Source organism: Schistocerca serialis, chromosome 2 (genome assembly GCF_023864345.2).
Source record: "Schistocerca serialis cubense isolate TAMUIC-IGC-003099 chromosome 2, iqSchSeri2.2, whole genome shotgun sequence".
Classification (NCBI taxonomy): domain Eukaryota; kingdom Metazoa; phylum Arthropoda; class Insecta; order Orthoptera; family Acrididae; genus Schistocerca; species Schistocerca serialis.
Window position 1 is genome coordinate 854,929,450 of NC_064639.1, and position 24,742 is coordinate 854,954,191.

General features: G+C 42.8%; 1 protein-coding gene across 1 annotated transcript in view; it reads left to right on the plus strand.

Annotated features, from left to right (window-relative positions):
- The window catches only part of LOC126458155 (ATP-binding cassette sub-family C member 4-like), a 215,910-nt gene that overhangs the window by 14,856 nt on the left and 176,312 nt on the right, over positions 1-24,742 (plus strand). The window contains exon 2 of the mRNA XM_050095017.1: positions 17,592-17,702. Coding sequence (XP_049950974.1) covers positions 17,592-17,702 — 111 coding nt within the window. The remainder of the gene's footprint in view (positions 1-17,591; positions 17,703-24,742) is intronic.

Consider the following 24,742-nt stretch of genomic DNA (forward strand, 5'->3'; position numbering starts at 1 on the left):
AGTACATTTAGCCCAAATCGTCACAATGTTTTCCTGGTAACGTTATAAATCTACTGAAAACTGTCAGCGAATGTTTATTTTGGAATCAGTTGAAACATTGACTAACGTCATCAAGTTTCTGACGAAATACGACGTTGATACTCGTTAGGGCGCCCATGGTCGTTGACATTCTAATCTAGAAGTAGTTGGTAACATCCTTTATGATAACTTGCATAAAATGTTACTAACAATAACAAGACATCAAAACGAACAGAGCCACCGCAAATAAATAATTGGAAAACGTGCGAAAACTATAGGAGGAAAACTAACTAAAGAACTTTACGTGAAAAAAAAACGATCAATACACGGCTTTGTAACGCGTAGTTAGTGTAAGGATTTTTGCTTCACCGATTGAAATATCACTAAAGTACTGAAAGTTAGTAAGTTCACTGAATCCATTATGCAGAAAATGAAAACCACATACAGGAAAAAAAATCAATCTTTTCAAGCAAGTTACCTCCAAAGTTGGATTCACACATTTCCTCAACAATACTGACGTAATATTCATTGCAGAAAAAAGGTCACTACTCAGCAAGAGTATTAAACACATTTAAACTCCGCTGGACGAAAAGAACCGAGGTAAGTTCATCAGCAGTGTCACTCAGATTTCAACCTTCACCCATCACAAGCAAATTGACAGAAAAACAGACTACAGCAAAACCAATTTTAGATGAGATGCTAAAACCACTCCGCGCACACAAGAAAAGAGAAGACGCTCTGAGACTGAATTAAATACATATAACGCAACAATTGTAAAAGTTCACAAGATCAATACGACCGTATGAAATGAACAATATACAGAGGAAAAATTTTAATACTTCTTACATGGCAACAATAATACAGAAATACCTAAGGACCCAACAGCCAGAACCCAACGGGTAATTAAATACATTTCGAATAACATGAATGTCCTAATAACCACTCAAGAAGCAATAAACATTGAATCAATGAGACCTCAAGCATTTCCACTCAGGTGAGAACCAAAAGTCCACAAAATGAAATCACCATCAGAGATGTAATGAATTAAGAACAATCCAACATTCAGACTCCAAACAAAGCTTTTTTGTCGGTTATGGGTATTAGTAGGTGATCGAAGGCCTAACTTTTCGTCTTCCATTGCTGGAGTCATTCAGGCCTCAGTGTCTACGGAAGCAGTTGCAGTGTTAAACCACATCAGCACATCGAAGTGTTTATATTTGTCGTCACAACGGTAGGTTATGGAACTTGTACTTTTGAATTTCTATGGCCTCTGATTACATTCCAGCATAGCAAGAGTTTATTAAAACCACAGTGTCAGAGAAACGACTTCGGTGTATAAAATGCCTTGCTCTTTCTTTCCAATGTTTATAGAAACCACAAAAGAGGCACTGTTACCCACCTTAAAGGAACACAAGCAGTTGTCGCCTGGGCAAGACAGAAAAGCAGCAGAAGCAGATTGCGCAATTCAGTTTCCCTGACAGTATGGTTTTAGCACTACCTAACCACCACTACGCTAGCACGTAGGCTACAGAGGGCCATCAAAATTCAAATGCACAAAAGCAATTTCAACAGAAAAGGTGAAGGACTGAAATTAGACAAGATGTGTGCTGTAGTTCTAAACAGAAGAAACAGTGCCAACTCTTCCCCACTATAAACTCCATAATACATGTCGACGCGACTCCGCCATCTTGGACTGCGGTCTGATGACGTTAGGAACCAAGCGTTATGGGGATACACCTAAAAAAATTCGGCTTGCTGAGCTTGTTTGAGAAGGCAACTGCTTTCTGTGTCGTTGAAGCCTCTGACGAAGCTTCCAGCATTGGAAGACGAAAAGTTAGGACTTGTACCAAGGCCTATTGTCAATACAACAAATGTCGTAACGCAAATACCGGCCATGAAAACCTGCAGTTCATGATTAACAATCTCTACGAAATTCCTAATGAAACTCTTTCAGTAACAACAGAACACTTAGAAGCAAAACAGAGCTAACGCAACATGTCCAAAACATAAAATTTCCAGATACAGCCACACTTGGTCATCTGACACGTAAGACCTATATTCCATTGTACCTATACCTCCTGCACTGCAGATAAATACCAACCTATAAAAATACAGATACCTCCCAGACACCAGAATTCGCACCCACAGTTAATTCAAATTCAACAATTAACTCTAGAAGCAGATTCTGAATGCCAACTACCGCATCATTATTTGCGACTACAGTTGTGTAGATACCAAAATTTAAATCAGTGGCACAAAAGATAATATCCGTGAGTTAAATAGATTGTTAAACAGATTCCAATACGATATCATTTTCACAATTAAGCACCAAGTAGATGACAGCCTAAACTTTCTAGACCTGACTACAAGAATAATGAATTATACACAAAATTCGATATTTGTGATCCTACCACAACGCACCTCTTATCACAAGGTAACACAAAAAACAGCATTCAGGTATATCGTCAAGAGCCCTGTCCAGCTACCACTCTTAAGTTCAATACAAGCAAGAAATGAAAGTAATAAAACAAAAGAGGTGTTACAAATGGCTATAGCGGCTCCACAGTTGACACACTCAAACAGTAATGGCGAAATAATCACAGCACAAAAAGCGTACAATAAGATCTTCCATACATTCATCCGTGGGTAACATTCAATATTAGATGATACCCATTGTCTTTACTAAACTCCGAGGTACAAACATCTTTTACCTCTGACAAAAAGACTGGGCATAAATTGCCTCAAAGCAACAATATAAACTCACTGCACCGGTGATATTAGTTTATCTGTAAACCTCTGCTGTCATCCATTAGATGCCTTTGCAGTGCGGGACGTAAAGATACAATGGAATATAGGCCTTTGCCGGCCGCTACGTCAGTAGACCAGTAGAAATGGTGAAGTGTGTATGAGAAGCTGCGTTTGTGTAGCGAAGCCTTAGATGGATCGCTGATCGGTAATCAACCGCTAATATATTGCGATTGAGAAGTTAGGACAAACACTTCTTCATGAAGATGGTATTGGTGTAGAAGACGAATAATTCGTGTGTGTTCTGGTATTTATTATACTATAAAAATATTACCGCCGGTTAGGAATTGATAACGTAACACTAACACATAACTGCAGTCTGTAGCTATACGAAAAGTTAAAGATGGAAGCAGTGAAAGTCAATTTAAACATTGTTCTGATAAGAAGTTTAAGTCGAAAGTGTCGTCACGGTGTTTGATGACAACATATACGTTGGTTATCACGTCAGAGATTTGAACACACATGGACACGTTCCTGAAAAGATATCCTAAACTGAAGACTAAAAGCAATATTAAAAGCGTACTTTCCTATGTGGCAAAGAAAAGTAAAGGTATTGTATTGTATTGTACTGTATGTTAACCGGGAGCCTAGAAACGACGGAGAAGCTCCATCCCCGCGGCAGCCGCAGTGGTCCACAACCCTACGACGACTATCGCGGTCCACTTCACCCCTCGTCGCCCCACACCGAACCACTCTTTCTGGGTTATTGTGCTGTTCAGCCCCCGCCCCTTCCCCCCCCCCCCCCCCCCCCCCTCAGGGAACGTCTCACACCAGACGAGTGTAACCCCTATGTTTGCATGGTAGAGTAATGGTGGTGTACGCGTACGTGAAGAAACTGTTTGCGCAGCAGTCGCCGTCATAGTGTAGCTGAGGCGGAATAAGGGGAACCAGTCTGCATTCGCCGAGGGAGATGGAAAACCACCTAAAAACTATCCACAGACTGGCCGGCTCACCGGACCTCGACCCAAGTCCACCGGGCGGATTCGTGCCGTTAGACTGCACGACTAACCGGGCGGGCAACGTAAAGGTAACACAGTTTTTAAAGGAAATCGTAGATAGACATCAAGGGTATGCAAACTTTCCAGCGTCACTGGAATTTATTACTAATTTGAAAAAGGAGTTAAAGATAACATCATGCCACATAACCATGCTCCAAGCAAGAAAAGAAAAGGACGACGAAGAAGAGAGTATTAAAACAGATCAAAGATATGTTGAAGTCAACGCGCATATCACGACAGATAAGATCCAAATGGCTTCTGTGTAACTGTGACTAGCGTCGATTCAGCTATGTGATTTCTTCCGATAGCATACTATCTGTGAAAGGGGAGAGAATCACTGTCTGGACATGGCAAATCGGTTAAGTACGACACACAGTTACGCGATGGGTGTCGCTATATCAATGGATGTACGGTTGGCTTTTTTCTAAGAACCAAATGGAGAGTTTAGATCCCGTGTGTCAAGGGAAATAGAAGGAAATAAAAAATAACGGTGCCCTCCAGATTTCTTCATACATGCTAGTGTGAGCGGAAATATGACGAAAGAACATTTGAAGACTTTTTTTTTCAGTTCTCAGTCCACATTTGCCAACCAAGTTACTAGTACTTCGTGACTCCTGGTCTGGACATAAGGATGAAAAAGTACCACTGGAAGGCTCTGGAGGAAAAGCTGTTTTAAAAATCATTTCGTCTATAAGGACAAAATATGCACAACCTCTGGACAAAACCTTCAGGCAACGTAAAACATGTACCAAGAGAATAACAGACTTTATTAAATTACGTATCATTAACATGTAGCTAAAACTGAATGACAGATTATTTATCACGAAAATGCATTCTGTCATTTACAGTCTATCATCTGCGGAAATATATGGGCCAATACTTCGTTAAGCATGGCAGAACGCTGGTTACGATATTGGTGAACTTGTGGACAGCTTCAAAAGTGTCATTGACGTGGCATTCAACATTGATATTATTGAATGGACAGTTACGACATCTTACCAACTTGCTTTTCTTCGTCGTGCGTTTCGTAGTAATTCATACTGCTTCGAGGCTTTTATTGAAAGTCCTCACTTTCATTTGTAGTTGATACCTTCATTACGTTTGGTTTCTACAATGGCATCGGTACTGATATCTAGAGCACTTTTACAGAGAGCAGGAAAAGACACCGGCACATTGACCAGTACGTAATGATAATGTAACCGAAAGTTTATACAGGTGTGTTTGTTCGAACGCAATACTTTCCTTGTAAGTAACGACTACCTACATTTTCGTCTGACAGAGTTTTGCTATGGGAGTCTTTTACCAATTATTTGTAGACTTGGAACTTCGGTTTTGATTGCTGTTATTTTCGCTTGCTTGTAATATGACACGACCATCGACAAGAAATCTAGTTTTGTAGGAAGAAAGAACCGCATGACGTAACCACCAGTTGCTGCAAACAAGTGTCTCCCAGTTGGAAAGGTTCATTCAGCTTTGCTGGAAGCACCTCCCTCCGCTGACTGATAACTCTTTACATAATCCTCAGAATTGTCTAATGAATCTGATCAACTTTCCAAGTGAATACTTAGCTCAGTTTCTATTTCATATAAGGTATCTGACACTACTGCCTGCCTGCCTGCCTGCCGTATGTAGTGTACAATGCAGTTTTTCACGGTCTGTACTTCTGTCCTTCGTAAATTTCGTTTTATGAGCATTTAACACTGGTCCAAACCATATTCCTAAGCCTAATGTTAATTCTCCTAATGATGTTATCAGGGGCTATGGGCTCATATAGCAGTTTGATTCTGACAAGCTCAGAAAGCCGAACTGTTAACACGCATACCAAGTAACGGTCGGGCCGTGACATGTCATCAGACCGCTGTATAAGATGGCGGTTTGCCGCCGACGTGTGTTACGGACCTTGTGAATCACAATACTTGGAGGAAGATCTCGATTTAAAAATTGCTTTCGGAAGAAACGGTTATTCTGACAGATAAATAGGGCACTATATGTCAAAAGATATGGACCTTCTACTGAAATGGACTAAGGAGGGAATTTTTTCCATACGAAAAGCAGTCACAAATCGCATCAGCAGAGTACTAAGACAACATAGTATTGCCACAGCGTTCAAATCAACAAGAAATGTGCGCGAATAATTTAACACTGCAGAAAACCAATACCCGCTGCTTACCACAACAGTAGTACACAAAATCGCTTGCTCATCCGGTCAAGTGTACAGAGGAACTAAAAAAGGAAGTACTAACACCCAGCTTAAAGGATACAAGAGCAATATTCGACGGACAGGGAGAAATCACAAGTTGAAGCTCGTGTACTGGGCTCACCGAAACACCAAATTCGTTTCTATGATACTATTTTAATGGAGGTCCAATCATTACTGTGGTAGAATGTACAGAGACTGTAGAAATTCAAAAAGCACGAAAACAACTTTAACAGGAAAGAAGGATTGAAATTACACACAGTGTGACCATTACTGCTGAATAAAGCAAACAATATCAACTCTTTCTCACTGCAACCTACGTAACACAAGTCGGCTCTAATAGTGGTCTGAGACACCGGTGTGACGTTACGTCTCAGCTGTTGCGTGGGTGCACATAAACAGTTCGGTTTGTTGAACTTGTGCAAGTTCGAAAGTTCTGAGCCTTCATAGCCTCTGATGTCTCAGCCACTAGCAGACGTAACGTTACACACAGAAGTATGCCTTAAACCATGTCATAATCCCTATAATACAAAATTCACCACTAATACTATTATTCGTCCCTCACACGTACAAACCGAGAGGCGTAGCGCGGTGGTTAGCACGATGCTTCAAACCCGCGTTCGACCATCCTGAGTTAGGTTTCCCGTGATTTCCCTAAATTGCTTCAGGTCAGGATGGTTCCTCCGAAAGGGCAAGGCTGATTTCCTCCTTCATCCTTCCCTAACCAGAGCGAGTGTTGCGTCTCTGATGACATTGTTGTCGATGGGACGTTAAACACTAATTTCCTTCTCCTCACGCGTACAGTGGGTATCAGTAATGCAAAAATAATTAAATTTTATAATCTTTGATGTTGGGAAATTCTATATAATTAAGAAATACATATTACGGAACTCTAAAAATTTATCGCTCCATAGAGGGCATGGTTATCACTAAATACATTTAGCGTTAGTCTAGTGCAATGGCTTTCAGTAGAGGTTATTTGCATGTTAACGTATGGTTATTCAGTAGAACAAGCAACGTCCGCACGTGTCGTAAAAATTTGTAAAATGTTACACCGTTACTAAGACAAAGTTTTCCCTTCCATTTTGATGAGTTGTTACGCAGAGTAGCTTAAAAATGTAAGTACGAAGAGAAATTCATTCTTAGAAATTTACTTAAATCGTTACCTTAGAATGAGAAGTAAAGCTTTGTTATAACCTTCACACAAAAAATATCGGTGTCTGCATTGTCAGTCAGCGAAGTTTTGTTAAAGTTTAGTATTTAGCCCTCAGTGGTTCTAGTGCCAAAATTTTGTCGCTGATAGTAAACTGTCTGTTCTTAATCGTATTAAATATAACAGTGGAAACGCAAATTGATGGGAAATCTGCGTCACTGTTCCTTACCTTCATCTGAAAGTCAAAACTACCAATGTGATGAATTTCAACATTTTAAGCACCTTTGGAAGCATTTCGAAGTTACTGTAAAAATCTACTGAATTAACAGCTTATGTATTATGCGTACGTCTCTGCAGTTTTACTAGACTTATTCGTTTCTAATGGTGAATCAGCAGTTTTAGTTCTTATTTGGTATTAATCGAAAAGGAGAACGAATCTGCCATCCTATGTTTGAAGAAAGGCACAAACAACCTCCAAAGCTACTTAAGGAAACCACTGAATTGAGAATTTAAGACGAGTTGACTGGTAAATGAAACCTGCTCCTTCACAATAATATACACTTCATTGTCTCGAAACCAGATTACTTTATAAAATATATTTCTGGGCATTTGAATGATGTAGATGTGAAAACATTTTACTAAACTTAGTCGAAGCAAATGATTAATTCCAGTATAAAATCATCCTCGCTGCGTCCTGAGGAATAAAATTTACATGTTCTACAGAGTGGTTTCTTGAAAACCATTCGTTTCTGGTTAACTGATTCGAAAGTTCTTCAGAGAAATATGCTTCCGGTACGACAAAACTGTTACGCTAACATTACTCATATGCCGTTACATTGCATTTGTCTTCGTAGTCACTTTTCTGAAATGACAGACGATTCATGTAGACAGCAAAGGGACAAAAAAAAAAAATCTCAATGCTTTGCGATTCGATGCCCTTCAAATATTAAACCACGTAAAAGAAGTTCACGGGTAATTATTGCTAATGTAACGTTAAGTTTCCGCACTTGACACTATTTTTGCGGTATTTATCGATTGCTATATCTGGAACGAACTTCATCAATAATTTAAGACTGGCTGGTATAGATTGCCTGTAGGTTATGAGTACATACATGAATAAAATTAATAATTCCATGGCTACTAGAATGAGGGATGCAGACTAGCTCAGAATAGTGGAGTTCATCGAAATTCTTTCTTCGTTGATTAGTGATGGTCGGTAGAATAATCTTTCCGTCACCCATATGCGCCAGCAAACTCTTAAAGATTTCGCGCGGAGTTGAGGGTATGTAGACGGACTGCTGAGTCACGTCGCTGTAATGCCCCGGCTTCATCCGACTTGTAGGGCGGATGTCTGCGATTCAGCTGGCTCAGGTAATACGCCCTCAAGCTCGCTCCGCAGCTGATAAGGAAACGCTGCATTTAAGCAGAAAGATAGTAAAACTACACCGTAACTGAGTGACACAGAGTTCTGGAACGGACGGTTATCACCCCCTTGTATTGGAAAAGGCCTAGCTGTTCAATAGGAGCAAAGCGGCGCAATTACAGTTAGCGTTTCAAGAGGGCGAGGAAGAGGACCCTCCGGAACCTATCTTTCTTCTTTGCGCAAGACCCTCGCCCAGCAAACACTCCGACATGACTGGAGAATAGCGGTGATAATACACATTTATAATGGGGTAAATATAGGTAAAATATTACTTTTCAGTACTAGCATATACTTAAATCTAAATTACTCAAAAAAGGAAGGTACTGTCTATGTATCAGTACGCTCTTATCGCCCACCGGATTCTGTATGAAAGGCGTATTAGTTCGACAAATTTAGATTTATAACCAAGCTTCAATCCACGTAGTTTATACAGATTCGGAGCAGTACGCAAAACTCCACTACAATCTTACAGATCCTTATTCAAACAACAATCAAATCAATGAACGACTAGTTAGACTGTATCGGGGAAGATGGAGACTGTTTTCAGCAGGAAAGCTTGGTTTCTTTGGGGAGGTGGGCGGGGAGAGAGGAGTGGAGTGGGGTGGAGGAAGCGCTTTTGTGTAAAATTATGTTACTTGAACAATGGTAGAACCATAACTGGACTTTGTAATGGAATCTGCTCTATTATACGAGACGTGGAATGATAAAGCGATTAAGATGTACATACTTAGCTGCTCCGCCTGTAGGACATGCCAGTCCACACAGTAATGTTAATCAAGGACCTTCTGATTGGTTCCTCCGCCATAATTCTTTTATTTCTACTCGTTTCCTTATTCTGTAATATAGCTCGGAAGATGTAAATGCCACACTGAAGCAAGTGTTGTTGGGTTGTTTGGGGAAGGAGACCAGACAGCGAGGTCATCGGTCTCATCGGATTAGGGAAGGACGGGGAAGGAAGTCGGCCGTACCCTTTCAAAGGAACCATCCCGGCATTTGCTTGGAGTGATTTAGGGAAATCATGGAAAACCTAAATCGGGATGGCCGGACGTGGGGTTGAACCGTCGTCATCCCGAATGCGAGTCCAGTGTGTTAGCCACAGCGCCACCTCACTCGGTAAGCAAGTGTTGTGTACCTGGTAATTGCGAACTGTGAAAATGGCTTGAGATTCAGTGCTAGCGACAAGAATTCTGTAAATACAAATGGATCTGCATAACATAAAGGTAAAATACCCAAAGCTAGTTACAAACATGGAAATTTTAAGTACAACAATGTTCTTGTTAATGTATGTTATCTGTGGCTACTTTATGAAAATACAGCAACTATAGTATACGTGCGCACCATTGAAAAAACAGAATACGTAAAATTCGACGTTTGTTGCTGCCTTTAAGTGTATTCTTCACACGTCAAAATTTCCTGTGCTGAAATGACACGGCGATCTGATGGTCCCGGTAGGCCACTCGTGGCCTGAAGACGGAGTGCTTTTTTTTAAAAAATAAATTGTATATGATACAGGCACAATCTTACAACTGTTAGTACAACATTAGTTATCGCGAGGTACCTGCTAGCAGATCATTTATTATTCATCGTAATACCATGAAGTGTGCAGAATGCCTATCACCACAAAGCTTGAAGCAATTGAGCAGCTACTGAACAAAATGGCTCGTGAAACTGGCCTATATTTTCCAATGACTTCCATCAAAGATGAACAATTGCCTTCTGATCAAGCAGATCACGGCAAATGTTGTCCAACAAGGGAATTTTAAAAGTATGAAAAAACACAGTTGAGCTCAGTTTTAACAAATTCAGCGACTGTTTTTACAAAATTTCATCCCGAGTAACTTCGTCACACATGTTCTCATCCTTACTATTTCTAACTTCCAAATGGAATGTAGACAAATTGTGCCATACGAGATAATGAACCCGAACTCAGTTACCTGGTTTCTCTTTGCATACACATCGTAGTGGTTATCACAGTCAGAATACATAAAGTTGTGTTCATTAAAATAAATGGAACACAACATTTCAAATTTTGGTTCCACGAAACCATAGCAGCTTCCAAACAATTATTGATGAGATGAAATCAACAAAAATATACTTCATCATCCAATAAAAGTAATAAAATAAAGAACCCCAAGAAAAAGTACACGCTTTTTAAATTTGGAAACTGCTGAACTAACGTAGATCCGAAAAAGTGTAGCATTAGTATGAGATAGTGCTTGGTAACATTTTTCCCTAATACATGTTAAGACGTTAGCGCACTATTCTACAGATTAATAGTGTGCTGTATAACTGGAAGAGTGGATGCATCAGAAACAAGCGTATACTATGCAAGTTAACGCAAAATTTCAATTGATACTGAAATAAATATCTGTTGCTGAGTATACTGTTTACTTGTGAAACATACGTTCACGAAAGGTGTTCTCTGGAAATGCTCAGTTCGTCAATCCATCTCCAGGAAGATTAAATATACGTATATACTCAACACATTGTACACAGCGTAAGAAAGGATACGTTGAATAACTATTAGCACTTTTCTGTCATACTTCATCGGCTTACGGAGTGAGGGAAAAATCTCAGTTTTTCTCGAATTCGAGTTCTTTAAAATTACTAGTCAGGATTCTGCGATAACTACGGAGGTTTTCTTCCGAAGATTCCCTTTTAAGTATTCCCAACATCTCCATCACGCGTTCTTATGGACTACATCAACTTAATTTTAACGCAGTAATGTGTGCGCCTCACTTCATTCGATGTTTGTCGTCAAAGTAACTTGACACCAATTCCAAGCAGTCGAACAATATGCTAGAACAGGTCGAGCTAGCTTCTTGTTTATCACCTTTGCAGGTACACTACACTCCCCCAGATCACTTCCAACACACACAAATGTTCTTTCAGCCTTCCCTGATAGCGTTTTACCTGTTAGTCGCGTTTAATGCTACTTCTAAATGTGACGTGATTAAGATGTTAGTCACTATTCTTGTGATCGGATACTTCACGTTATAGGCGTAATCTTTCATTTATTCACATTTACAGAGCTGTCATTCATTACATGAACTCCAAATTTTGTAAGTCCTTTCGCATTTCTTTAAGATAGCGTAATTACGGTACTATCTTGCAGTAAACAGTACCGTCAGCAACCAATCTGATAGTGGTGATCATGGTCTAATAATTTTTTTTTTATATTCAGAAAATTAGAGGCTGTATTACATTCGGGGCACATCCGATTCTTTCTTCAGATTTTGGTGAACATTCACTGTAACGTTACGTATTGTGTTCCGTTAGGCAAATATTCGCTGAACAAATAATTCCGAAGTACTCTGACAGATGGGTGTCTTGTTAAGTGGTCGATAATGTTGTACAGAGTGAAGTCTGAGCGGACACATCCGTCCAGACATTCTCATGCCGAATTTATCTTCAGTGCGTATTATAAAATACCCCGCCATGTTCTATATGTATTGGAATGCTTATTTCAGGAACTACTGTATGGATTTTCATAAGATTTTCACTAACACATCTTCACGACGAAGATTTGTTTATAATTCATTACCGTTATGACATCCAAGTGGTCCGGCCTGCATACAGTTAAGAGGTGAGTGGAGACGGAGGACAAGCTTATTCGGCACAGAGTAAGCCACAAATTCGACCTCACAATTCACACACTGCGATTTAGGTAAAGCGAGGAAAACTTACCTCAGGATGGCAAAGTGCATTTGAAACTCACTCCTCCAGAGAGCATCATTGTGCTTACGTAGTTACCACGGGCTGTCTGTCTGCAATGTCCGCCCCTGGTAGCTTAGTGGTCAGCGCGACGGAATGTCAGGCCTAACGGATAGGGTTCGATTCCCGGCTGGGTCGGAGATTTTCTCCGCTCAGGGACTGGGTGTTGTCCTTGTCATTTCATCCCCATCGACACGAAAGCAGCCGAAGTGGCGTCAACTGGAAAGACTTGCGCCAGGCAAACGATCTTCCTGGTGGGAGGCGCCAGCCACACGGCATTTCCATTACTTTTGCAATTTGTAGGTTACGGATATTTTTGCCAGTAATACGCCGTCTTGAGTACTTTATTTTTCAGTTTAAGTTCAACTTCCTGTCAAGCTTTCCACTGATGTTGATTAACACCCCGTTGTCAAATGATTTACTCCAAAGAACACCAGCGCATATTATGTTGTTGTTGTTGTTGTTGTTGTTGTTGTTGTCTTCAGTCCTGAGACTGGTTTGATGCAGCTCTCCATGCTACTCTATCCTGTGCAAGCTTCTTCATCTCCCAGTACCTACTGCAACCTACATCCTTTTGAATCTGCTTAGTGTATTCATCTCTTGGTCTCCCTCTACGATTTTTACCCTCCACGCTGCCCTCCTATACTATATTGATAATACCTTGATGCCTCAGAACATGTCCTACCAACCGGTCCATTCTTCTTGTGAGGTTGTGCCACAAACTCCTCTCCCAATTCTATTCAATACCTCCTCATTAGTTATATGATCTACCCGTCTAATCTTCAGCATTCTTCTGTAGCACCACATTTCGAAAGCTTCTATTCTCTTCCTGTCCAAACTATTTATCGTCCATGTTTCACTTCCATACATGGCTACACTCCATACAAATACTTTGAGAAACGACTTCCTGACACTTAAATCTATACTCGATGTTAACGAATTTCTCTTCTTCAGAAACACTTTCCTTGCCATTTCCAGTCTACATTTTATATCCTCTCTACTTCGACCATCATCAGTTATTTTGCTTCCCAAATACCAAAACTCCTTTACTACTTTAAGTGTCTCATTTCCTAATCTAATTCCCTCAGCATCACACGATTTAATTTGACTACATTCCATTATCCTCGTTTTGCTTTTGTTGATGTTCATCTTATATCCTCCTTTCAAGACACTATCCATTCCGTTCAACTGCTCTTCCAAGTCCTTTGCAGTCTCTAACAGAGTTACAATGTCATCGGCGAACCTCAACGTTTTTGTTTCTTCTCCATGGACTTTAATACCTACTCCGAATTTTTCTTTTGTTTCCTCTACTGCTTGCTCAATATACAGATTGAATAACATCGGGGACAGGCTACAACCCTGTTTCACTCCCTTCCCAACCGCTGCTTCCCTTTCATGGCCTCGACTCTTATAACTGCCATCTGGTTTCTGTACAAATTGCAAATAGCCTTTCGCTCCCTGTATTTTATCCCTGCCACCTTTAGTATTTGAAAGAGAGTATTCCAGTCAACATTGTCAAAAGCTTTCTCTAAGTCTACAAATGCTAGAAATGTAGGTTTGCCTTTCCTTAATCTATTTTCTAAGATAAGTCGTAGGGTCAGTATTGCCTCACGTGTTCCAACATTTCTGCGGAATCCAAACTGATCTTCCCCGAGGTCCGCTTCTACCAGTTTTTCCATTCACCAGTAAAGAATTCGGGTTAGTATTTTGCAGCCGTGACATATTGAACTGATAGTTCGGTAATTTTCGCATCTGTCAACACCTGCTTTCTTTGGGATTGGAATTATTATATTGAAGTCTGAGGGTATTTCACCTGTCTCATACATCTTGCTCACCAGATGGTAGAGTTTTGTCAGGACTGACTCTCCCAAGGCCGTCAGTAGTTCAAATGGTATGTTGTCTACTCCCGGGGCCTTGTTTCGACTCAGGTCTTTCAGTGCTCTGTCAAACTCTTAACGCAGTATCGTATCTCCCATTTCATCTTCATCTACATCCTCTTCCATTTCCATAATATTGTCCTCAAGTACATCGCCCTTGTATAGACCCTCTATATACTCCTTCCACCTTTCTGCTTTCCCATCTTTGCTTAGAACTGGGTTTCCATCTGAGCTCTTGATGTTCATACAAGTGGTTCTCTTATCTCCAAAGGTCTCTTTAATTTTCCTGTAGGCAGTATCTATTGTACCCCTAGTGAGATAAGCCTCTACATCCTTACATTTGTCCTCCAGCCGTCCCTGCTTAGCCATTTTGCACTTCCTGTCGATCTCATTTTTGAGACGTTTGTATTCCCTTTTGCCTGCTTCATTTACTGCGTTTTTATATTTTCTCCTTTAATCAATTAAATTCAACATTTCTTCTGTTACCAAAGGGTTTCTACTAGACCTCGTCTTTTTACCTATTTGATCCTCTGCTGCCTTCACTATTTCATCCCTCAAAGCCACCCATTCTTCTTCTACTGTATTTCTTTCCCCCATTCTGTCAATTGTTCACTTATGCTCTCCCTGAAACTCTGTACAACCTCTGGTTTAGTCAGTTTATCCAGGTCCCATCTCCTTAAATTCGCAACTTTTTGCAGTTTCTTGAGTTTTAATCTACAGTTCATAACCAATAGATTGTGGTCAGAGTCCACATCTGCCCCTGGAAATGTCTTACAATTTAAAACCTGGTTCCTAAATCTGTCTTACCATTATATAATCTATCTGAAACCTATCAGTATCTCCAGGATTCTTCCATGTATACAACCTTCTTTTATGATTCTTGAACCAAGTGTTAGGTATGATTATGTTATGCTCTGTGCAAAATTCTACCAGATGGCTTCCTCTTTCATTTCTCTCCCCCAATCCATATTCACCCACTATGTTTCCTTCTCTTCCTTTTCCTACTCTCGAATTCCAGTCACCAATGACTATTAAATTTTCGGCTCCCTTTACTACCTGAATAATTTCTTTTATCTCATCATACATTTCATCAATATCTTCATCATCTGCAGAGATAGTTGGCATATAAACTTGTACTACTGTAGTAGGCATGGGCTTCGTGTCTATCTTGGCCATAATAATGCTGTTTGTAGTAGGTTACCCGCATTCCTATTTTCATATTCATTATTAAAGCTACTCCTGCATTACCCCTATTTGATTTTGTATTTATAACCCTGTATTCAACTGACCAGAAGTCTTGTTCCTCCTACCACCGAACTTCATTAATTCCCACTATATCTAACTTCAACCTATCCATTTTCGTTTTTAAATTTTCTAACCTACCTGCCCGATTAAGGGATCTGACATTCCACTCTCCGATCCGTAGAACGCCAGTTTTCTTTCTCCTGATAACGACGTCCTCTTGAGTAGTCCCCGACCGGAGATCCGAATGGGGGACTATTTAACCTCCGGAATATTTTACCCAAGAGGACGCCATCATCATTTAACCATACAGTAAAGCTGCATGCCCTCGGGAAAAATTACGGCTGTAGCTTCCCTTTGCTTTCAGCCGTTCACAGTACCAGCACACCAAGGCCGTTTTGGTTAGTGTTGCAAGGCTAGATCAGTCAATCATCCAGACTGTTGTCCCTGCAACTACTGAAAAGTCTGCTGCCCCTCTTCAGGAACCGCACGTTTGTCTGGCCTCTCAACAGATACCCCTCCGTTGTGGTTGCACCTACGGTACGGCTATCTGTATCGCTGAGGCACGCAAGCCTCCCCAGCAACGGCAAGGTCCATGGTTCATGAGGGTAGGGCGCATATTATAGGAAAAAGAAATACTTTAGATGAAATGGCGTCGGTTCTATTCTACTTGCAGTGTTGGACAGCGATATCATGACCGTAGACAGACTCAAGAGCTATAAAATGAAAGGGAGTAGCAATACGGTCGGTGTGGCCTAGCGGTTCTAAGCGCTGTCCTGTCTTACTTCATCTGCTTACGGAGTGAGGGAAAATGTATCTACATCTGTGTACGTGCCCCAATTTCTCTTAAATTATTAGCATGATGCCTACTCAAGTTTACGATGGTGGTGGCCTGATCTCAGTTTTTATCGTAGTTCTCTAAAATTACTACGGACGCAGGTTCGAATTCTGCTTCGGGCATGGATGTGTGTGATGTCCTTAGGTTAGTTAGGTTTGAGTAGTTTTACGTTCTAGGGGGACTGATGACCTCAGCAGTTAAGTCCCATAGTGGTCAGAGCCATTTGAACCATTTGAAGTAGCAATACACTATCCATTGTTTCGGATGGTCGAGTGAAAGAAATTATAAACGCTGGAATCGTGGTGGAAACTAAATAACATATTCTTCACGCATTTCATTGTAAATATTAAAAAGATAGAAACGCACAAAGATCCGATGAGCGCGGGAGGAAATAAAACGAATTGCGCCGGTGTTCTACTGCGCAGTAGAAAGGTTGCTGTTGCTGTTGCGACAATAAGTGGTCATTAACTCGGGTTCAAACGCAAACGCTCATTCTTAAAGGAGACAGCAGCACGGTAAGTCTCCTTCCTAACACTTTCAGACTACCAGTGGGTTGTTTTATTACCCCGAAAACCTCTCTTCCGCGGCTGGCTTCAGTGAATCTGCCACACTGGCTGCTCCTAGGTTGGCAATCCACTTGGTTCTGTAGGAACGCTCATTTCGCACTAGCAGCAGGTAAAATTATTTCCTTTCAGTTTTCTGGTAATACCATTATTGCGCAAATTCGCAGACACGCCACCAAAAGTAATGTATCGCAGAATGTGCGCCATGCTGCTCCTCTTCCATCTCCCACACTCACGTCATTCACAGTTTAAAAAAATCTAGAAATATCTCAGGGCATCAATATATCACACGTCCGTATTAGTCTTAATGAGTTCAGGCGTGCGGGACGCTAACGAAAGGACGGTTAATGAAAGCGGTACGTATCTCCCTGTTGACCAATGTTTGCATATCTTCAAATACTTAAGTCTCCGAGGAGATTTATGCCTCGAGTATACAACCGTAATCATTATGCATAAGTCCGACACGAGTAATTGAATTGACAACAGAAAACAATTTTGAAACACGCTTGTTTCAATCGTACAAAAGGTAACTGCGCGAGAGATATCGCATGTTGCATTTTCGTTCGTGCCGGCCTGTGAAGTACATTTGTCTGGTGCCAAGAAATAGTTGATTTAAGGTCCTAACCAAAGAATAACTACAACACATGAACCAAGCTGACTTGGTTTCAGATTTTAAATCAGTGCACCAGCTGCAAATCATAATATATATTCTATTATGGACTCCAAACATGATTTATTCTTAAATGCGCTTATCTTGTTGCAGGTGGCTTCGTAAGTTGATATGGAAGAGCTACAAGAAAGGAATCACGGAAGACGACTTATATGAAAGGCTCGAAGAAGACTGTACACAGGATCTAGGCGATCGGCTGGAAAAGTGAGTAGATATCTTGTTGCCCTATGTTCTGTTAGTTCATCGATTATTATTAACAATACTAGTTTCTTCCTTTTTGTAAAAAGTCTGTTTTCCTCAAATGGAGTACTTTTGGTAGAACTGAAAACTTGCAGTAAATTTGATACGAGTTAACAAAAATTGATGATTCACACCCCAAACATTGCAGACAGCAATGGTAGTTTAAAACAAGTATTATAGCCACTTTGAAATGATACTTTTGTGTCAGGTCTGTTCATTTGCCACAGAAGTATTTCAGATATTTTGTTAAGGAATTGGTATGTCTCGTGCAGATGTATGTCCTGGGATCTCTACAGCCTGCATTTGCAGAGAAATTCCTGCGCACTTTGTGATATTTTCTCTTCTCCCCTCAACTGAAAAAATGTTGCAAAGCGTCTGTTGTGCCCACGTCATACACGTCTGACAAAAAGCTTAGTACACATAATGTCAAAAATATAAAGTTTGCAGTGTGTGCCACACGGATCGCAATCGAAAGGATTTTAATGTAGGGCTAGATTCATATGCAGCATAACATTTCGATCGTGAGTAAACGGAACTCACCAACAAAGGCCTAAGATAATTTTGCCCTTTAGGATAACGTCTCTTCCTCAGCATTCATTTGTCGTTACTGGATAATTTGAAAAACTTATTTTTTTTTTGTCAGCATGCCGTTCATGTCCCACAGTTGTTCAGCTGTGCTAACAGCCCAGTCAACGAAGACCAAAAGACGTCAAGTAGGGGGAAAATTCGTGTACACGCAGATTTTTGTACAGTGATTAGTAGTTCATGAATAGCACATTAAAAATTCTGACCGGTGAGGTGTTGCAAGGGGTCCTTTAAGGGTCACTTATGTTTTTCTTGAATACCTCGAAAATCGAAACTTCTAGGGAAAATGTTTACCAATACAAAATTAAACAACATAAAATTTTCTACAAAAAACTTATTGGGTTAAAAAATTAATCTGTGTGCATTCTTCACCTAAGTGCAGTAGAACCTACTAAGGGGTAAACTGTGTTCTGTGGGTGTGACACGTTAGAGGTAGAGAGTAGGTGCATGAGAGGAAGGTTGGTCGTCGGGTTGTAGTGATGCATTTCTCTCCTTCATATATCTGCAAACAGAAGAGTGAGCAGGCGATTCACTGCTCTCTCTACCCCACTACATTACAGTAAGCGACCACATGGTGTTTCACAAAGGCTCCCATATCTCGCGTTATGAATCACTGGACAACCAGTGAGCAAACACGCCCAGGGGCGGGGGTATTTCTTTTCCACATACCACATTTGTATTACTCGGAATACATCGACACATCTACATGGTTACTCTGCAATTCACACTTAGATGTCTAGCAGAGAGTTCATCGAACCATTTTCATACTCTTTCTCTACCATTCCACTCTCGGATGGCGCGTGGGAAAAAGGAACACCTAAATCTTCCCGTTCGAGCTCAGATTTCTCTTATTTTATTATCATTTTTCTTTACAGACACGCATTACTAATAATAATTATGCGAGAAACATACGGACAGATAGTATGTAAATCTCTGCACACTGTTCCACACTGTTAATTCTTAGTGATGCTGTATGGCAGTTGTAGCGTTCTTCCGGAAAGGCGACTTCTCATACCACGAGTGCCTGTCGTTTTTTCAGTTTAGACCGACTAAATCTCCCCAGTATTTTCTGTCCAGTTGTTACGTTTGCAGACAAAATAAATTACCTGATTTCATGTTTATGTAGAGGTTATTTTCAGTTTAAGTACTTGCAGCTGGATTCGTAAATGTAGTTCCTTCCTGCTGTCTATAATTGACTGTTTTGTACGGCGGTGTAACCATACTGCAGTCAGTTGGCAGTGAATTAATAAATGACCGGAAAGTTATTGCGCTTCTCACCATTAACTGTGTTACTGGTAGCCTGCATAAATCTCTTCTATTCAGAAATTGCTAGCAGTCGTAAAGTGGTCTGTGGGGTGGAGCGATTTACTATACACCAACAGACTTACCTTGCAAGGTGATTGTGAATATATGTGATGGATGGGATTAGTCGTGTGCTTGTCGACAACACTACTGTGAACGATGCGTTGCCTGACTTGCGTTGAAATGTGTCAAGTTCCATATAACCTTGGTGATCTATTTCTGTTGCTGATCCGGGCCTGATCTGTTCCACAAATCGGCACGGACTTAGAAAACATCGCTCGTGAGAAACTGTTTGCCCTTTTCCCACATAGTGTCCTGCGGACCATGGATGAAGGGCAACAGTCAAATTCCATATTCCTAGGCTTCCGAGAAGACTAAAGAATATACGAGCATACGGAGCAGGTTTACAGATATGTTTGTGGCTAGCAGCCTTACTTTGTAATAGAGCCTAATATGTTGTCTTCGACGCTCAATGTTCGTGAGAGACAAGGGTGTCGTCATGAACGCTCCAGGGAACGGAGATAGGACCGCTATTATTCTCTGTGCACAGAAATGATTTGACAGGATGAGCAGTAATCTGTGGCTGTTTGCTAATGACTGTGTGAAGTACGGGAGCGTGTCGTTGAGTGGCTGTATGGGGATACAAGATGGCTTTCACAAAATTTGTGGTTGCTGTGATGGGTGGTAGCTAGCTCTAAATGTAAAATACTACAGTGTATTTGGGATTTCCACCAGTTCGGATTGAAGGAAAACATCGAAGCAATTCAGAGCCGGGCTACTACATTTATTACTGGTAGATTCGATCAACACCCAAGTATAAAGGAGTGCTTTAAGAACCCAAATGAGAATCCCTGGAAGCAAGGTGATATACTTTTTGTGGAACACTACTGAGAAAATTTAGAGAACCTGATTTGAAACAGACTCAGAACGATTATACTGCCGCAAACACATTTCTCATAAGGGCCACAAAGATAGGAGTAATTTGGGCTCATACTGAGGCATATACGCATTACGTTTTCCCTAGTTCTTTTGGCGAATGGAAAAGCGAAGGATGTGACTAGTAGTAGTACAAGGTACTATCTACTAAGCACCAGACAGTGGCTTTCGGAATGTGGATGTATATGTATTATCTAAACAAGTTCAGTCGATGGGGCTGTCAACTTATGTACCACATTGAAAAGCCTGCCCCCCCCCCCCCCCCACCAAGTATAATATACTGTCAACATGTAATCGACAGTGTCGATTTCACTGTCTCCACTAGCACTGGCTGAAACACTTCACGCAACATGAAGTGTATCAAAAATGATCACTCCAGCCCCAGTTGTGCCAACGTCTGAAGAAGCCCAGATACTTATCTGCTATTTCTAGCCCTAAATATCCTTCTAGCCTTCTTGACTGATTCGTTAACTTCAGTAGCCATGGTCGCTATATTAAGATCATCACTAGTCCCTATTTTGATACCGTCGATAAGGTCAGGGCTGTTTGTAGCTGCAAGGTCTAAAATATTTACATTGCGTGTGTGTTGTCTCACTAGTTGCTCAAGGCAGTTTTCGAAAAAGGTGTTCAAAAGTACTTCACAAGACTATCGGCTCATACCATATGCAGTGAATCCATAACGTCCCAGTCTTCAATCGGTAGGTTAGTTCCCACCCACTACTATGGTATCACCAGCATGTATATGTGCTACGTATGGTCGGTAAAAACATGGAACAATTAACTTGATTTCACCTAGATCTTTTATACACGTCCAAGTAACTTCACAGTGAGACTTAAATTCGACTTCCTTAGAGATAATACTTTTGTTGGCTGCAATGAGCGCTTCCCCTCCTCCCCCCCTGCGGGTCCGGGGTAAGAATAGGCCCGAGGTATTCCTGTGCCTGTCGTAAGAGGCGACTAAAAGAAGTTTCAACCGTTTCGGCCTTCCATGTGATGGTCCCCCTTGGGGTTTGACCTCCATTTTTCAAAATTCTACGGAAGTACGAGCCTTTTGGGGAAGGACGCCTTACGTGGTATCTCACTGGTCCTCAGTGCACTAAGACCTTGGCACTCAGCATTGTAACGGCGTTGTAACCACACCCGCTATTCCTCAAATTGGGCCTAAACGCCTGATGCGTTGCACAAGTTACGCCCATAGTGCATCCCCATCTGCACCTACGATCATGATGGACTTTCCATGGCACCCGAAATCCAGCACGGTAGCCAGCCCGTTGTGGTGGGGTCGTCATGTACCCTCTAGGTTGTAGCCCCCTGACAACACAGGGATCGTACTGCCGATACCTGAGCTGCACCCTCCCCACGTCGGCCAAGGAGTAGATGCCCGTCTCCTTGGGGCATCAGGACTCCCGGCAATGGTAATCCTGCCAGGTGGCCCTTGCTGAGGCTGGGTGGCACCTGTGGGGATAGCCCCTGGTCAGAGTGAGTGGTATCGGGGTGGACGTTTCGCAGATGAAATGTCAACATGTATCGGGTCGCTCTGCGGCCGAGTCTTTTAAAAAGAAAGGTACTGTCTCTGGTTCTGGTTCTCCTGCCCCTTCCCCCTTGGCCACTCCCTGGGAGGAAGGACAGGCCCGCCGGCTTGGGGCGAAGTACTTCCCCCGCTATTTAGTCTGTTCTCGGACCGATGGGGGTACGTTCGCCACCTCCAAGCCCATGTTCTTTGTCCAGCACATCGAGGACATCTTCGGGGAAATCGAGGCTCTCAGTAAAATGCGTTCGGGGTCCGTTCTTATAAAGACCACCTCCGCCACTCAGTCGGCGGCGCTCCAGGCATGCGACCGACTACGGGACATCCCAGTGTCCATTGTCCCACATCTGGCACTGAGTAGGACGCAGGGGGATATTTTTCATCGGGACCTCCTGCTGCAATCTGATGAGGTGCTCAGGGCCAACCTGGAGCGCTGAGGCGTGCATTTCGTCCGGCGAGTCCAGCGCGGCCCCAAAGACCGTCGCATCGACACCGGGGCGTTTATCCTCGCCTTCAAGGGGGACGTTCTCCCGGAGAAGGTAAAGGTGATGTGCTACCGGTGCGATGTGCGACCTTACGTCCCGCCTCCTATGCGCTGCTTTCGGTGTTTGCGCTTTGGGCACATGTCGTCACGGTGTGAAGCTGAGCCCCTTTGTGGTGATTGTGGACGTCCTCTTCATGAGGAACATACATGCACCCCACCACCTCGGTGCGTCACTTGTCCTGGCATCCACTTGCCTAGATCTTTAGACTGCCCCGCGTATCAGATGGAGAACAAGATCCAAGAATTAAAAATTTTGGATCGCCTCTCTTATTCTGAGGCCAGGACAAAGTATGACTGCCTCCATCCCGTGACGTTGACCACTTCGTTTGCCTCAGTCATGTCCGCTCCTTCCCCAGTATCCTCACCGCTATCCTGTCCCCCCTCCACCTCCTCACCCCATCCGGTGTCTATGCCTCCGCCTCCCAAATCCCTCCCTTCCAAATCCTCCTCCCTCGCGGGCCCTGCCCAATCTGCCCCAGGGGCCACCCTTCCTCCTCCTCCCCCTCCGCCGCCTGAGAAGCGATCCTCTTCTCAGGCATCCATCGGGGAAATGTTCCGGACCCCGGCCTCCGAGGTCCGGCATTCCAAAACGGACCCCGCACATGAGGACCTTCTTCGGGTCCAGCCCACCATCACCGTGCCTCATCAGACTTCCCAGAAGGCCTCCAAGAAGAAGTCTTTATCCCCCTCTCCACCCTGGCACGTTTCGTCTGACGCTCCATCCGTGAGTCGCTGCTCCCGGCCGTCCTCAGTTTCGCCGGGATGCTCTGCTGCCAGGCGCTTAGCTGGCCTCTCATCAGCGAATGATGCTGCCCCTCCTACGCAACCCGGGAAAGCGGCCGCAGCTGGCGACGACTCAATGGAACAGGATCCGCCTCCCGCTGGTTGTAGCGTTGTTCCCTCAAAACCTGGCCCTCCGCGGCCGTCGAGGTGACCAGCTCTTCACCCGTTTCGTTCCCCCCTTTTCTGACTAGCGATGGCTTTGTTACATTGGAACATAAGAGGTATTCGATCTAATCGGGAGGAATTACAACTGCTGCTCCGCCTGCACTGTCTGCTCGTACTTGGTCTCCAGGAAACCAAGTTGCGCCCAACTGACCGTCTTGCTTTTACCCATTATACCTCGGAGCGGTCTGACCTCACCCCTGTGGACGGTATTCCAGCTCATGGTGGGGTCATGTTGTTCGTTGAGGATGATGTCTATTACCATCCCATCCCATTGACCACCCCACTCCAAGCAATAGCTGTCTGTATTACTCTTTCTGCCTTTACTTTTTCCGTTTGTACCTTCTACGCTCCATCGTCATCCGCAGTTAGTCGGGCTGACATGATGCACCTGCTTGTTCAGCTTCCTCCGCCGTTTTTATTGTTTGGCGACTTCAATGCCCATCATCCCCTTTGGGGCTCTCCTGCATCCTGTCAGAGAGGCTCCCTCTTGGGGGATGTCTTCAACCATCTCAATCTTGTCTGCCTCAATACTTGCGCCCCGACTTTCCTCTCGGACTCTACTCATACCTACTCCCACTTGGACCTCTCGATCTGTTCTACAACTCTTGCCCGTTGGTTCGAGTGGTATGTCCTTTCTGACACCTATTCGAGCGACCACTTCCCCTGTGTCGTTCGTCTCCTGCACCACACCCCATCCCCACGTCCTTCGAGCTGGAACATACCGAAAGCTGACTGGGGACTTTACTCCTCCCTGGCGACCTTTCCAGACCACGATTTTCTCAGTTGTGACAGTCAGGTCGAATATCTCATGGCTGTTATCATCAATGCTGCCGAACGTTCCATTCCTCGTACTACCTCTTCTTCACGTCGCGTTTCCGTCCCCTGGTGGAATGAGGCTTGTAGAGACGCTATCCGTGCTCGACGACGTGCTTTACGCACCTTTCGCCGCCATCCTACGTTGGCGAATTGTATTGGATACAAACGACTCCTAGCGCAATGACGTAGAATCATCAAAGACAGCAAAAAAGCTTGTTGGGCCTCTTTCACCAGCTCCTTTAACAGTTTTACTCCCTCTTCTGTCGTCTGGGATGGCCTGCGCTGGCTGTTGGGCATTAGGACCCACTCCTCGGTACCTGGCCTGACTTCAGGTACTGAGGTCCT